Genomic DNA, 14428 nt, shown 5'->3' on the forward strand with positions numbered 1-14428 from the left:
AGTATTAACCTTCAAGAGTATGAAGTAAAGTAGATGGTGGTATTAAGCTGTGTTTGTAGAAATTAAAAGCTCACTGGAATCTGGAATTTGCAGCTATTTTCTCTTTAAACCTTTTTCTCATTTACAAATATATTATTGTAGTTTATATTTCCTACTAAAATTATTTTCACAACTTTAATTAGAGAAGGTCATCACCTGTAGTCTTTGATAATGGTTGAGGGCTTTGGGGACAGTAAGGGAGGAAATGGACGTTTTCACTAATCCAGACTTCAGACTTGTAACTTTAATTATATTGCTACTTAATGAGAGGATTGATATTTTACTTGCCAAAGAGTGAGTAGGTACTGAAGGGCAACTTTACTGCCTTTTCTGCACAAAAGAAATGTGGTGGGTTTAATTTATCAGGACATGAGTAAAGGATTTGATATTACTGTATGGGAAWTCATTAGTAAAGCCTAAGAAGGCTGGTTGTAAGACAGTAAGAAGCTGGCTGAAGGGAGAACAATGATCATTAGCCTTGCAAAAAAATTTCTGGTGAAGATTACTACTGGAGTTCCTCAAAGATTAATTTATGGGCATTTTTTGTGTCAAGGACATGAAGGTATAAAGCTAAGTGTCCAAGGGAATTACCAGAGGGGACAAAAAGAGCTTGCTTGTTTGTTATTGTAAATAAAGGCTGGTGAGGATTAGGATTGTTATCTAAATCTAAAGCAGGTAAACATAATTTAAACTAAAGATTGGTTTTGGCACAGGAGCAAATTGATGCAAACTGACCTACTGTTTAAGATGGAGCTTGATAAGTTTATGGGAGGATTTAATTGACATAGTACCTGCAACAGTGGTAGGTTGGATGTGATGTCCCAGTGCAGGGAATTACATCCAGATTTTTGTTACTAAAAGGAATAGAGAAAAATGTTGTGTGTCTTGTTTAAAGTCAACCATTGCACAGTTTGGTATCTAAAAATTGTTTTGTCAAGTACTGACCTTTATTCTTCTGTTTTCTAAATTGTATTAATTTTTTTTCCAAGGGCTTGGATGATTTTAGATCAATACAGAAAGAAGTCAAAGCTTTTCCGTACTAAAGTTCTGTTGGCTCCACTAGGGGATGATTTCCGCTATGCTGAGAGCTCAGAATGGGATCAGCAGTACCAGAATTACCAGAAGCTGTTTGATTATATGAACTCTCATCCTGAGTTGCATGTTAAGGTAAATACAACATTTTTTTTTTTTAGTTTGTGGAGAAAACAATTTGTCTAGGTATGCTGAGATTCCATGGGAAAAAAAAATGAAATTTTGACAGGTATGGAGCTTTACTCTACAAATTATTTTACAGCAGATTAACTTGGCTAGGCTGATTTTAAAAAAACAAAAAAATCTGTTTTTTCCACCTCCTTTCCTTCCAAAACAAAATAAAAACTTTGCTCTGAATATCATCTGGTTGAAAGGTATAAATAATACCCAAACTAGATTATTTTAGAAATAACTTTTAGGGTTTAAGTTTTTCTTAGCACTGTTGTTTTCACAGACTTCAGGTTCCTTTTTTTTCTCTTTTTTGGGATGCATACATTTTGCTTCCAGCTACTACACAGTAAAATTCTTTGGTGCACTTACAGTCATCATCCCTTTATTTTGAGGTATTTATTAAGAAGCTATACTAGAAAGCATACAAATACAATCAGCTTACATTTTTAACACTTTCTGATGTTAATTTGAATTATTTGTCATTTCTCACATAATTAATGGGATGTGGTTTGTCACTTAAAAGTGATTATATATATTTCCTTATTAGAAATTTTGGGAATTGTATTGCTTTCCTTGGATCCGTTCGGTTTTATTTATTTCAAAAGGAATAAAACAAAACAAAACCTCAAGAAATGCCATTGCTGGCATGGGTTGTCAAAGAGAATAAAATCTAAGAAAGTGACCTGGCTACAAAAGGAGTGAATATATTAGCGCAATTCTCAGATAACATTTTAAACTAGTAATTATGTTTGAGTGTTAATATGCACTTTCATACATTCTAATGGATCAGTTGAGAACTTTAGAGACTTCTTGTAAAATAGATGGGGTTTGTGCTCAGACACGTTTTCATCATCTTTCGGTATGAGAATAAGAGATAGTGGGTCACAACCTTGTTTTTTCTCAAGTATCAGATGAGTGGAGCACAACTGGGGATTTCATTTTCTGGCTTTTTAAATCTAGTCTGCATTTTTTTTCATATTTTTTCATATTTTTTTCAGTTTTTGTGCACAGGTTTTTTCCCTCCACCTTCTCTGGGACTTCCKCCATTCCATGGCCTGCAGATCTAGTTAGCATCTGTAACACATTAACTCTTCCTGCTGACTCCTGGCCTTTTGTTCTACGTAAGAAAGATCTCTTGATCATTTTCAGCATGTCTGAGCTGGATTTTACCTCTATGTCCTATGGGATATGGATGACATATGATATATCTGAGTACCTGTTATATCTTAGTTGGAGAGGGAGAGAGAGAGATCTGGAGAGTACTCTTTACCCATATTTTAAATCTAAAGTATGTTGTGACCACTAGCTTCGCTTTCCAAAATAATGTATAGAGTGTGCAGGTAGTTAATCTTTGGACAGTTACAGCAGTGTACTCTCCATAGTACCATTTCTGCTAGCCTGGACTGGCTGAYCTCTGGGGCAAAATCTGAAGTCTCTACCTCTGATGTGGTTCTTCAAGAGCATCCATTATGCTTAGATGTCAGAAAAATTCTCATCTAGAAGGTTCTGCATAGTCATTGTCAAGGTCTCCAGTAGTCTACTGCATCAGCCCTGGCTTTCCCACCTGGATTAAAGCCTTGCAATCGAACCAGCCTTTGGGGCTCTCTTGGAAACATCCAGACCTTTTCTAGTTCTTAATACCTGGACATGAAAAGATAAGGAATCCTCTAATTCAGCCTCTTCATGTCTAGGTTGCTTTGCTCAGTTGGAGCACTGTTGGCACTGGAGCCTTACTCCTTTATGTTTTAGTTAGTTATTTTTTTTAACTGGTGTCATTTATCCTTGGAGATAAAAGCTTAGCAGTAGAGCTTTCTCTCTGTGCTGCGCTTCCCCTGTGGATTCTAATTCTGCAGGCAAGTAAGAGGTCAGGTTTAGCTTCCTGAGAACCTAGATTAAATGAGGGAAGAGTTCACATTTCTGCCTTAAGAAATGCTATAGTGGCTAGAATATTACTACTTACGTAAGGGGCTGCTTACTCTGAGCTTCTGATCTTATGAGAGGTTTACCCTTCTCAGAGACAAATTTGAGACCAGGCTGTTTATCCTGTGGATACCTCTGTTGGCATTGGGACTCTCCTGCCGGTAGTTTTCCTATGATCCTAACAGTATCTGTTAGATTACTATGAAGAATATCTATTCTGCACTTTAGAGAGGGTTCAACATCTCTTGTAGAGATCTTCTTTACACTCATTCTGGAAAAATTAAGCTGAGACTTTTTATGTGCTGGTAGAAGAGTCTACCAGCTTTTTTCACTATTTTTCCACTAAGTGAAGTTTATTGGGTTTTCTTCAATTTTGCCTGGTGAGTTTTCTTCCTCTGGTGTAACCCAGCATACAGAAGAGAGGTCATAAATACCTGATTTCTCTTGGTCCATTGATATATATATATATTTTTTTTCTTCTGAATTATCTCTTGTAGGCAGCTATGATAACAAGGGAAAGTCCAGCTGTCCTAGAAGTGCCTGGTAAGGCAAGGTTCACTAATATCAGGATTTCTGTGGCAGTATGTTTATTTCTCTTCTTTGCTGCAGTTCAAACTGGCAAGTTAGCAGCCTCTGTTCACCTAACAAGTCTTTGGATCTTCTGAATGATTTTGAAGAGACATTGCTTGGTAAAGCATCAGAACTTGAGCCTGAGGAGGTTGCTAGAGGCCTGGAACTCAGTGGAGCTAGATTCCCTCAAGGCTGATTCATTTTTGTTGAAAAACATGTTCTAGCTGGAGTTTGGTCTCACTTAAAGAATTGATATGTCTGTTCATTGTGGTCCACATGGCAACCTGTACTTGCATAGCTTAATGACAGGGCTTATTTCTCAAACCTTCAAATGTTATGCTGTGCCTGATTTCCCAGTCTGTGCCCTTTCACTAAGAGGGAGATGATCTAGATGGTGTCTCCATCCCACAACAGAACAGGAACCCTATTTCACCACCAGCATGATGTTCTAACCTTATTTGTCGAAATCCAGAACAGTAGTAAAAGATGTTTCCTTGTTTCGGTGGGGTGCACCAGGACTTCAAATATCATGGTCAGAGAAGGAGAGGGCCTTTTTACATCAGCTCAGCTCAAAGAGCCGTTATCAGGAGTGACATCAGGATTTTCATTCTCAACAAGCAGAGGTAGTTCATATCTTTTTTTTTTTTTTTTTTTTAATCAAGAAGTGGCAGGCTTGGAAGAGGAAGTGACATACTGGACAGTCAGTAAATTCACTTGGACTGCTGAACATCCTGATGACCAGTTCTAGCTGTTTCAGACTGTCAGAGCATGACTGGAAATCCATTGTCCTGCTTGCCATTTTAAAAATTGAGTGTATATATTCTAAGATAGTTCTCTCTGCTGCTGACTCTTAAAAGGAAACCCCAGGTGTTCTTTCATTAAACATTAAGGTATTGCATTCTTTAAAAAAATTTCTTGCTCTAGCTGTATCTGGTTTGAGTGATTGTGATGCATTAAAAAAGTATAAATGCACATGAACAATTCGTCTTGAAGAATTCCAGCTACCAGTACCTAATTTCATTTTTACTAATGCATTGTATGCTTTCCCTATATCTCTCTGAGCTCTGAACCTTGTAAATCATGTGGTAGTTATGCCTACCTATGGTAGATAGTGATATGTTTGGTACTCAGTTGACTATTCTTGTTCTTGTTAAGGTTGGAGTTTGTATCCTGTTGCTTTGAAACTGTTCAGCATTAGTCTGAGTTGTGAGAGCTAACAGTGAATTTCAAATTAGTGTAGCTTTATAACCATATTACCATTCTTAAAAGTTTTAATTTATGTTATATATATGCATATATGTGTGCATATATTTTATATGCAATAAGTTTTATATATATAAAAAACATAAATTACATATAAAGGAGAAGAAATTGTAACCCACAAAGGATTTTGTTAGGAATTAAAATTACGAGGACTGAATTGATAAGTGTACTGTACCCTTAAGAAATTGTATCTCTATTTTTGATCTGAATTTACTGAAGGACAACAGAAGATACCATTATAAATTTTAAATATTAAAGATATTAAAGATAACATTAAAATTCTCTCTTTTTGTGAGCACTGATTTTTTTTAAATGCTGAAATAGGACATTCTTATTTTCAGAATAATGCACCCTATATTCCAAGTCACTTTAAAAAAATTTTTTTGTTAAAATCTTTTTTTCTGGTGTTTCAAATTATAAAACACTACTTTGCATGTTTAGTATTAATACTAAAAAGGATTATGACTTAATTGTGTAATGATWCTTCAAATTTAAATTCGTAGTTTGTTACAGGGATTACTTGCATTAATATGGTCTTCTGTGCTATCCCCAATACCATTAATTATTTTCTCATCTCATTCAGTTTCTCAGTGTTGATAACATTGACATCTCTCTTTCTTCTATTCCTTTTTTTCAGTTTTTCTGTATCTAAAACTTGGGGGTACCATATTTTGACTTACCCTATAAAGGGCTAACGTTCCTGCATTTTTTTTTCTGAGTATTTTTTTGAAATCACCACAAGACAATGAATTTTCTGTTTGTTTTTCTTTTCCTTGCAGTGTTACATCTGAATAAACACAATTTCTTTGTWTGTAGTAAATATACAGAAAGCTTTTGAAAGCAAATGCTAATTTATTTAATCAGCAGTCATTTTAGGTTAAAAATACGTAGGAGATTATGGAGCACAATGGTGTTAATACTGAACATGCAGAATTAAGACAACTGTTCTTTTGCTGCATTGCATTAAGTTTCTTTACTAGCCCAGACATCTGCATAAACTGGATTGCTGGACTTCATTAGTCATGGGGAAGAAAAAAATAATTTGGAGTGTTTTCCTCATTACTGAAGTATTAGTTTGCTCAGATATTAGAAACTTGCTCATAAAACATGAAAGAAAAGCTTTTTATTCAGCTGTTGAAATTCCAACTTCTTCTATTTTAAATATTGATTTATTCTTGGAAGCAAAAGTATTTCATGTCACATGAACTAGAAGTGATTTTGGAAGAGCTAGTAACCTTGTCTGAAAAGTGTGCAGGGAGACTTTAAAGCTCTTTAAACAATAGTATTTCTGCTATAACTCAGCAGAGAGGCGTATTTCTAAAATGTATATGAAAGCAAGCATATTCCTTCTCTTTATACGTCTAAATTAAGAAAATGGACTATGTTATAGTCGCCTGAATTTTCTTCCAGGCTCAGTTTGGAACTTTATCAGACTACTTTGAAGCTTTGCGCAAAGAAAGCAATTTGGGTGAAAAGAGCAGCAATTCATTTTTTCCTGTTTTAAGTGGAGACTTTTTCACATATGCAGACAGAGATCATCATTACTGGAGTGGATACTTTACATCGCGACCGTTCTATAAGCGACTAGATAGGGTTCTGGAATCCTACCTGAGGTAAGTACAGCCATCTTGTAAATGGGTAACACGTCTTCAAGTGTATTAAATGTATTTGACAGATGGAAAAGTAATTTCGAAATGCACATTTTAAATTTACGTCAGTCATTACAGAAAGGCTAACCTAAATGGCCTCCAAATGTAGTTTTTGTTACAATAATTAATCTGTGCATGTGGCATGTTAATAGATGCACAGAAATACAGTGATATTTTTTCTATCCAAATAAATAACAGTTGTTTTAAAATACTATTCAAGTCATCAGTAATTCCTGATTTCATGAAAAATAACAGGTATGGTTTTTATTTCTGTATGAGATTTGGATAGCTGTCAGATCAGTCTATCATTATGGCTATTCTGTGAACTCTTCTAGAGAAAAATACAAAGGTGTGAGTTTTACCAGGGTTATTGGAGGCAATTCAGAAGTAGTCAGGAGTATTGTGTGCCAAGCAATCTCAGATTGTGAGGTATGGTTTCTGCTGAAAAGTCTTTGCATCTTCTTTAAAAAAAAAAGGGGGGAGGGGCAAAAACAAACCTATACTGAATTTTAGTTAATGCAATAGTTATGGGGTTCTCCCTTGCAGATGCACTGGATAAGATATATTGTAAATAAATTTAATTATAATTTAAGGCTCCAAAAAGATATTTTGGACTGGTGCATATGATGCGAATCCTTAGTATTTCATTTAAACTCCAAAAGATTATTCTTCAAAGGATCCTTCCTCAAAGGATACTTTTTGTCTTCTGGAAGGACCAATTTGAGTTTACCTGTTAGAGTGCTTCTGTATGTCAGGAGGACCCTTTTGCATTAGAGGAAAAATTGGTGCAATGGTGAGTGATCCTTAAGAAAGGATTTCTGAGCCTTATAACTTTGTGTTGTAGTGGCTGCTGCAGTAGCGGAGGGAGCAAAGAAGGGAAAATGTTTCTGATGTAGTAAATAGTGTTTCAGAGAGAGATATGAGTACCTTTCAGAAGTGAAACTATTTATCAAACAGATTTTTTTCCATCTTCCAAGGAATCAAGTCTTCACTTGAGTGGCATCAATAGAGTCTCCACAAACTTTGGAAGCAACTTCTCTGTGATCTGTGATCAGTTTTTTAAATAATGAATATGACTTTTTTAGCCTTTTCTCTGAACTCTGAGAGAATAAGAGAACTGAGAGAAATCAAGAAATTCAGTGAAGAAGAAATGGAAGCAGTAGAAGGAAGAATAAGAAATGTGTAAGGAGAAGTGAGATTGAGGGACTGAGAATAAAAAATATATTAGGGAAGAGGCAATGTAATATAATAAAGTATTGGATTGAATAGGAAGGAGAAAAGGCATTTCACAAATGGAAAAGCAGGGAGGAATGAACCCAAAAAGTCACAGCAAGTACAAGAAAAATAAGACCAAAGTTGTGAGGGATGATGACAAAAAGCAAGGAGAAGATTCCTTGTGCAAGAGAATGTAAAAATAATGAAGTAAGGTTAAGTCATGAGAGAAAAAGCTTCAGCAGTGTTTCATCTTTGGAAAATGATCAAAGCATATATATGCATACCAAAAGCTCCTGAAATTGATGCCCTGGTGTTTCATGTCTTTGTTTGTTTGTTTTCCTCTAGAAATTGTTCAATATTGTATTGGTGTGAAATGTTTTCAGTGTTGGTTTAATATTTTCTTCTTCCTGTCTGTGATCATCTAGCATGGCCTGCCTGCTCACCAGTTGGTCTGACTCTTGCTCTCTCTGATGGGAGCCTTTCATTCTGTATGTGCTGCTTTTCTGAACATCATCTTGTACATGTTCTTTGATTTTTTTTAAATCTCAGTGGAAATATACCTTTTTATCTGTCTACAGACTCACAATTTTTTAAATTTTGTAAGACAATGAATGTTGCTGAAATTTAAGGAGCAATATTTGGACTTGGATGCAAAACAATTTTCTGTAACATATGGAGTGCTTGTAAGGAGTGTGCACTGTAAAATTAGATTTATTTTTATGCTTTATATATCTGGAAATTTTTTTTATATATTCGTACAAGTGACATCAAGTGTGCTTGCAGTCTTAATTATATTGTCAGGAAAAAATTATGTTTTATTAAACAACTTTTTGAGGAAAGGGAATATCAACCTGAGTGACCTGACTGGAAACAGGTGCTTTTTAGCAGAATGGGATGATTACCTGTAGGTTTCAGGTCTGAGCTTAAAAATTTAATAACACAAAAAGACTCCACTTGCTTCTTTCTTTACATTATAGGTTTTTTTCTTAATGATATTTTAGTACTATGAAAAAAGTTTGCATCCAGTTCTGAAAAATGAAATGTTGCCAGCAACATAGCAAAATGTTAAATTGATACAAGTTCATAATGGTAAAACTGTGAACTTTTTTATTTTCTGCAAAAGTATTTTTAAATGCCATTTCTGGAACGATTAAAAATATTTTTATATGTTGCCAAATGTATGCAGCCAAATAACAGCAAATGACAATGCTTAATTCCGTGGTTGCATTTCTGGATCCACAAAAGCCTGGTACCTTAGCATTTGATGGCAAATAATATTTTATTACTGTGTTAGCACCTTGATTAATATTAAAGCACTTTCCATAAAGTGAAACTTTTTTTTTTCTTTAGAGGCAGAGTTGTACATATATGCTTCTGTTGGTTTTTTTCCAGTGACCTGCTCGCCAGATGGCCACTGGCATTTTTATTTCAGTAGCTCTACTGGCTTACTAGGCACGCAGGGGACTCAAGTTCAGGTTCCTCCTTACATGTTCTGACCCTTCTTGGAAACAGTGTTTTGTCCTCTGAATAAYGATGCTTTGGAATTTGAGCTGATAATGAGGTGAGGGTTATCTTCCATGAGGGAGTCTTTAGGGCATGGATTCACCACTTACTACTAGAACCTACAGTCACAAGCTGTGGGGTTTAGGAAGAACAGCTGAACTAACTTGCATCTTGCAAATAAAGTGAAGAGGCAAAGTGGAGTGTGGAACAGTAATACTGCTAATGCTGCCTGGTGTTTCTTAGCACTCTGTAGCATGCCACACGACTGAACTTCTGCAAAAGATGCAGAAAAAAGATGTCTGTTCACTGGTATGTACTCTATTAATGCTTTTGCTCTAATTTTTGAATGCCAGAGTTAAAAAAAAAAAAAAAAAAAAAGAGAAAGAAAGAAAAACCAAATTTTAGCAAAATTTAATACAATTTAAGTTTTAAAATTAGGTATATTATACATGTACAGACTGTAAAATATGTTGAGGCTAGTCATAATTACAAAAACCTTTAGCAGGTGTTATTCCATAGTAGCATATTGTGTTTATTGAAAGTTTAGGAAGAAAACTTAAGTACAAAATTGTAAGTGGCCTTTTTATATCTAGATGGCACAGTGCAGGTGATACTGTGGCTGTCTGAATTGAATAATTAATTTTTATATTAGAATATTTAAAACACCTATGAAAAAAATTTTAAATTCAACTCTGGCAGAGGGAATAAATTAGTTAGTGTACCAGGGATTTCATTTCATTTTCTTTTAGTTTTATCTTAGCTTTATCTTCTCAAGCCTCTTAAGTGTATTCTTTTTATTGTCATCTTCGCTTTTCATTAGGTATATTTCAGGACATGTTATGTGAATTACTTTCAAGTTTGTTTGTAGTATTTACTACTTTTCACTATTAATATAGTCCTTCATTTAGAGTAAATACAGTTAACATCAACATCTTAAAGAGCTGTTAAACCTGCCAGTAAAGAGTATCTGAAAGAGAACTAAATTTCTGATTTATTATTCTTGTGAATTAAACCAAAACATGTCACTAAGGAAGTACTTGTTTAAAAAAAAAAAAAAAAAAAAAAAACCATTCTCTGTTAGCCTCTGTGAATAATGTGTGAAGAACAAGATGTATAAATGCCTACTTGTCAGTTTAATGTAGCTTTGCTGTCAGAGACCTGGTAAAGCTTCAAGGACAACATAATAGCTGTGAGAACAGCAGAATTTGGGGTTTTCTCTCTTTTTTTTTCTTTAAAATTAGAGGAAAAACATTCTGCTCTTATTTAATTAGTAAACCCCTCTGCTGAGTTAAATTTCCCCTAGTTCTTTCTGAGCTCACCTGTATGTATCTCCTGTTCTTGGTTTATTCCCCTTCTTTCCATCAGGATTAACACTGCTACTTAGTACCTGGGAAACTGCAGTGCAGTGTTCTCCCTCAGGACCTGCTAAGAAGAATGCCTGTTTAAGCAAGAAAAAAAGTTGTTTTTTGTTTGTTTGGATTTTATTTTGTCTTTTGTTTTTAAGTTTTGGGTTTGTGCGTTATGAAAGTTTAACAGTTTTATAATGGAGATTGAATAATTGCTGATTTGAGACAGAATTAACTACTTAATGCTAATTGAGAGGAGATAGATGGGTTGAAATAGCTGGTGAAAGGCCATGAAGTCAGTGACCTGAAGTTTGTTTAATGTGATAATGGAAGGATGCAAAGAAAATCGGCATTTTTGGTGGCAACTTAAGAAAACAGCCTGCAATTTCATTCTTAATAAGTGTAATCAGGGCAAAATTGTGTTAAGACTGCAAAAAAAGGTTGTTGAAATAATTCAGATGGAAGATTAGAGCCTTGGCAATAGTTTTAGCTGTATAAGTAGATAGAAAAGGCCACACCTTGGAATTCAGAAGTACTTGATACCCTTATTTAGGCTACTTATAAAGTGGACATAAAGATAACCTAGTGTAGGCTTTGAGCAATCAGTGAAACAGTTTTTGATCTATTCGCAAAGTATTTCTTCAGGTAGAGATATAGGGACAAATTACAACAAAGGAATAATCTGTGGTAACTGCTTTATGCACACCTCTAATCTGTAGTAGTTTGAAACAAAGGTGATAAATAGCAAGGTTTTATGCAGCTTTTATGGAGATATGTTAGAGGGAGGTAAAGGCTTATTTTTAAGCTGAAGTGTCCTCTAGCAAAGTGCTTCTTGTGGTTTCACCTCTGGGTATCTTTCTTTGACCGTTGAACCACTGGAATGTTTAGAATAATATTGAGACTTGAAAGAAAAATTTTGCAACAAAGAGATTTACGTATTAGATCTGTAAAATGGAATCAGTTTATTTTTCTGAAACACAAAACAGTTCAAGTGTTCTTCTAAAGAAAATAGCTTTACAGTGAAGTTGCAGAAGCAATAGGAACTGAAAATGTAGATCTATTATATTGCCATCGTGAGATTTCTGGATAAGGGACCAAGTGCCAGATTAACTGGAGTGACCCTGGCAGAGCAAAGAGTATGTTTTTTTGGGCCAAGCTAGTGTTGATGGGAGGTGAAGGTAAACAGCAGCAGAAGTCATTTTCTATTCTGAGTGGGCACTGGGGTGCAAAATTCTCTTTGAGAATGTGGCAAAGAAGTTTGATTCATACACCTAGGACTTCCTCATTCTGTTGCTAAAATATCAACAATAGGAAAATAAATTGGATTATTATATATACAGTGTGCCTTTCAGTTTAGTTTGACAGAAGTTAGTCCATGGGTATTTGAGATAAATGGCCTTTTTCAGTATTGCTTTAAATACGGCTTGCCACATGCTACTGAATCCAAAGGCATTTAAACATCTTAACAATTAATATCTATGCACAGTCTGAAAACCCAAATTGAGACCAATTTTTAAATTTTTCTGTGATACCTAATATAAATTTTAACATGTACTCACTGACAACATGGGCAAATGTAAGAGTTAAGGTATTTTCCATTTTTGTGGCGTTTTTAAAGTTAGTTTTACATTTTGCTTTCTTTGCTTTTTATAACATTAATCTATCTTTTTGGTTTTCTCCAACTTCAAGAAACCTTCATTAAGCAGAAATAAAGTTTGAAAGGAACCTGACACTTTCTTAATTTGTAAAAACAAAAATATGACATTTTAGGAAGAGGAGCTAGAAAAAAGTTGACAGATGGTTTTCTAAGAATTTGTACGGGCATCTTTTTGTTAGTTAGGTATTTCAGTATGTTTGGCAATTAATGTTTTTGAAAAATAAATTTAGATTCTCGTAAAACCATTGAAAACGTAAAGATAATATTTTAATGCTAGAAGCATTTGCGTAAGAAATAGGAGAGGAGGGCTCTGTGTTGTGTTCAGTCTAAGGGTTTTTGAATCCAGTGTTTCTGTCTTTCAGCCAAATGTTTTAGTGAGCAGGTGAATGAACTGCCTGTGTCTTTTGGGGAATTTATTTTGCTTGAAGTACAAAAGATAAACTAGATAAATATATTATCTGTGGATTCTATAGAATATTTATCTTTAAGATAATGTTGCTGGTTTAATAAGTTCTTTTTTTGGAATGTGAATTGTACATCTCTAAGACAGTTTATCCTTAATGCATCATTTTAAGGTCTGATCTGTATACCTCACACATTTGTGAAAGTGGTRTGTTATATTTGTACTGACATTTTTAGGTTATAGCTGCATTTCCCATCACTGAAGTCTTTCAGAAAGCTAATGAGGTTTTTTATGATGATGAGGTGCAACAGGGATTTTAATTGTTTAAAGCTAGCAGTAGGCTAAAAAGTACAAGATTGATGTTTAAAGAACTCATGGAACTAGGTTTGAGGAAAATTGTGTGAAAACTTCAGTTTTTTTCTTCAGGTAAAACGTATGTTGCTTTTTGCTTTCTAAAGAAATAGAAATATTTGATTTTTCTCTACAATTCTAGGGCAGCTGAGATCTTTTACTCCTTGGCTTTGGTACAGTCCAGTAAATCTGACAAGATGAGCATATTTCCTTCAGTGGATCACTATAAATTGCTGACAGAGGCTAGGAGGAACCTTGGACTYTTTCAGCATCATGATGCCATTACGGGAACATCTAAAGATTGGGTGGTTGTGGATTATGGCACAAGGTAATTTATCGTAAATGTATAAACAAAAATATTATTTTTCCTTTAAAAAAAAMCAGTATTTACTTCAAACACAGATACCTATTTGCTACATCTAGCAACATACTCTGTACTAACAACATAGTATTATCGCTTACTGCAGTTACTGTGGTATTTCATGTGAATATCTAGCGGTATTTTTATAAGGATGGTGGATTTGATTCACTATGCTCCTATGAGTTAGGAAATATTTTCCTACTCCTATAGAGTAAGAATTTGAAACCCAAATAAAATTTCTCTGGGTTGCAAAAGAAGTTGTTCTTTAATTACAGAGCTGTTATTTTGGGTAGTAACTGTTGTAGAGACCATTGTATATCTGCCTGTGCAGATACACAACAATCAAGAAACACTGTCATTTAAATATACGTTGCTTGAGAAATCCTACATCCTCTATAACCTTCCCACCTTCAGCCTTGGAAATCTTTTTCATTCTGTCAGTATTCTACTTTATTTGTATGTTTTTCTTCATTCGTATTATATCCTTCAGGTGAGTTGCTTTCTCAGTATTGAGTATTTGCAAAATATTCCACTAACTATGTAGTGAAATCCTCTTTGAAAAGGTATGTGCGTGATATATGACTGTCTCTGTAGCTATATACCTTTAAGGTGATCATGCTTTTGTTCATGAGATTCTTACATATTGGAATATTAAGCACTGCTAGATGTGATGGTAGAGCATGTCCATTAAATAAGTCATTATCTAAAATGTCTTTAGCATACTCTGTTTTTCTGTTTTAAGCTACTATATTCATGGAGAGTATTTTTAAATTCTTCTTTTTTTTTTTTAATATCTATTAAAGCATATAGTCAAGGTAATGTGCAGTGCACTTTTCTGGCTAGGGGTGAATAAAATAGTGTCTTTTCATTTTACAAAATAAAATTAGGCAGCTGTATATTTTTACAAATTCAAAAACCTCGTATCAGTTGAATCAGTGTGGTGCTGAT

At 34.5% G+C, this 14428-nt stretch overlaps 1 protein-coding gene across 6 annotated transcripts in view; it reads left to right on the forward strand.

Annotated features, from left to right (window-relative positions):
• MAN2A1 (mannosidase alpha class 2A member 1) overlaps positions 1-14428 on the forward strand; it is a 130908-nt gene that overhangs the window by 47369 nt on the left and 69111 nt on the right. For all 6 annotated transcript variants that reach the window (XM_026062084.1, XM_026062087.1, XM_026062089.1 and 3 more), the window contains 3 exons: positions 1029-1206; positions 6406-6608; positions 13262-13447. In XM_026062084.1, coding sequence (XP_025917869.1) covers positions 1029-1206; positions 6406-6608; positions 13262-13447 — 567 coding nt within the window. The remainder of the gene's footprint in view (positions 1-1028; positions 1207-6405; positions 6609-13261; positions 13448-14428) is intronic.

This window comes from Apteryx rowi, unplaced genomic scaffold, assembly GCF_003343035.1.
Source record: "Apteryx rowi isolate R43461 unplaced genomic scaffold, aptRow1 scaffold_19, whole genome shotgun sequence".
NCBI classification, from domain to species: domain Eukaryota; kingdom Metazoa; phylum Chordata; class Aves; order Apterygiformes; family Apterygidae; genus Apteryx; species Apteryx rowi.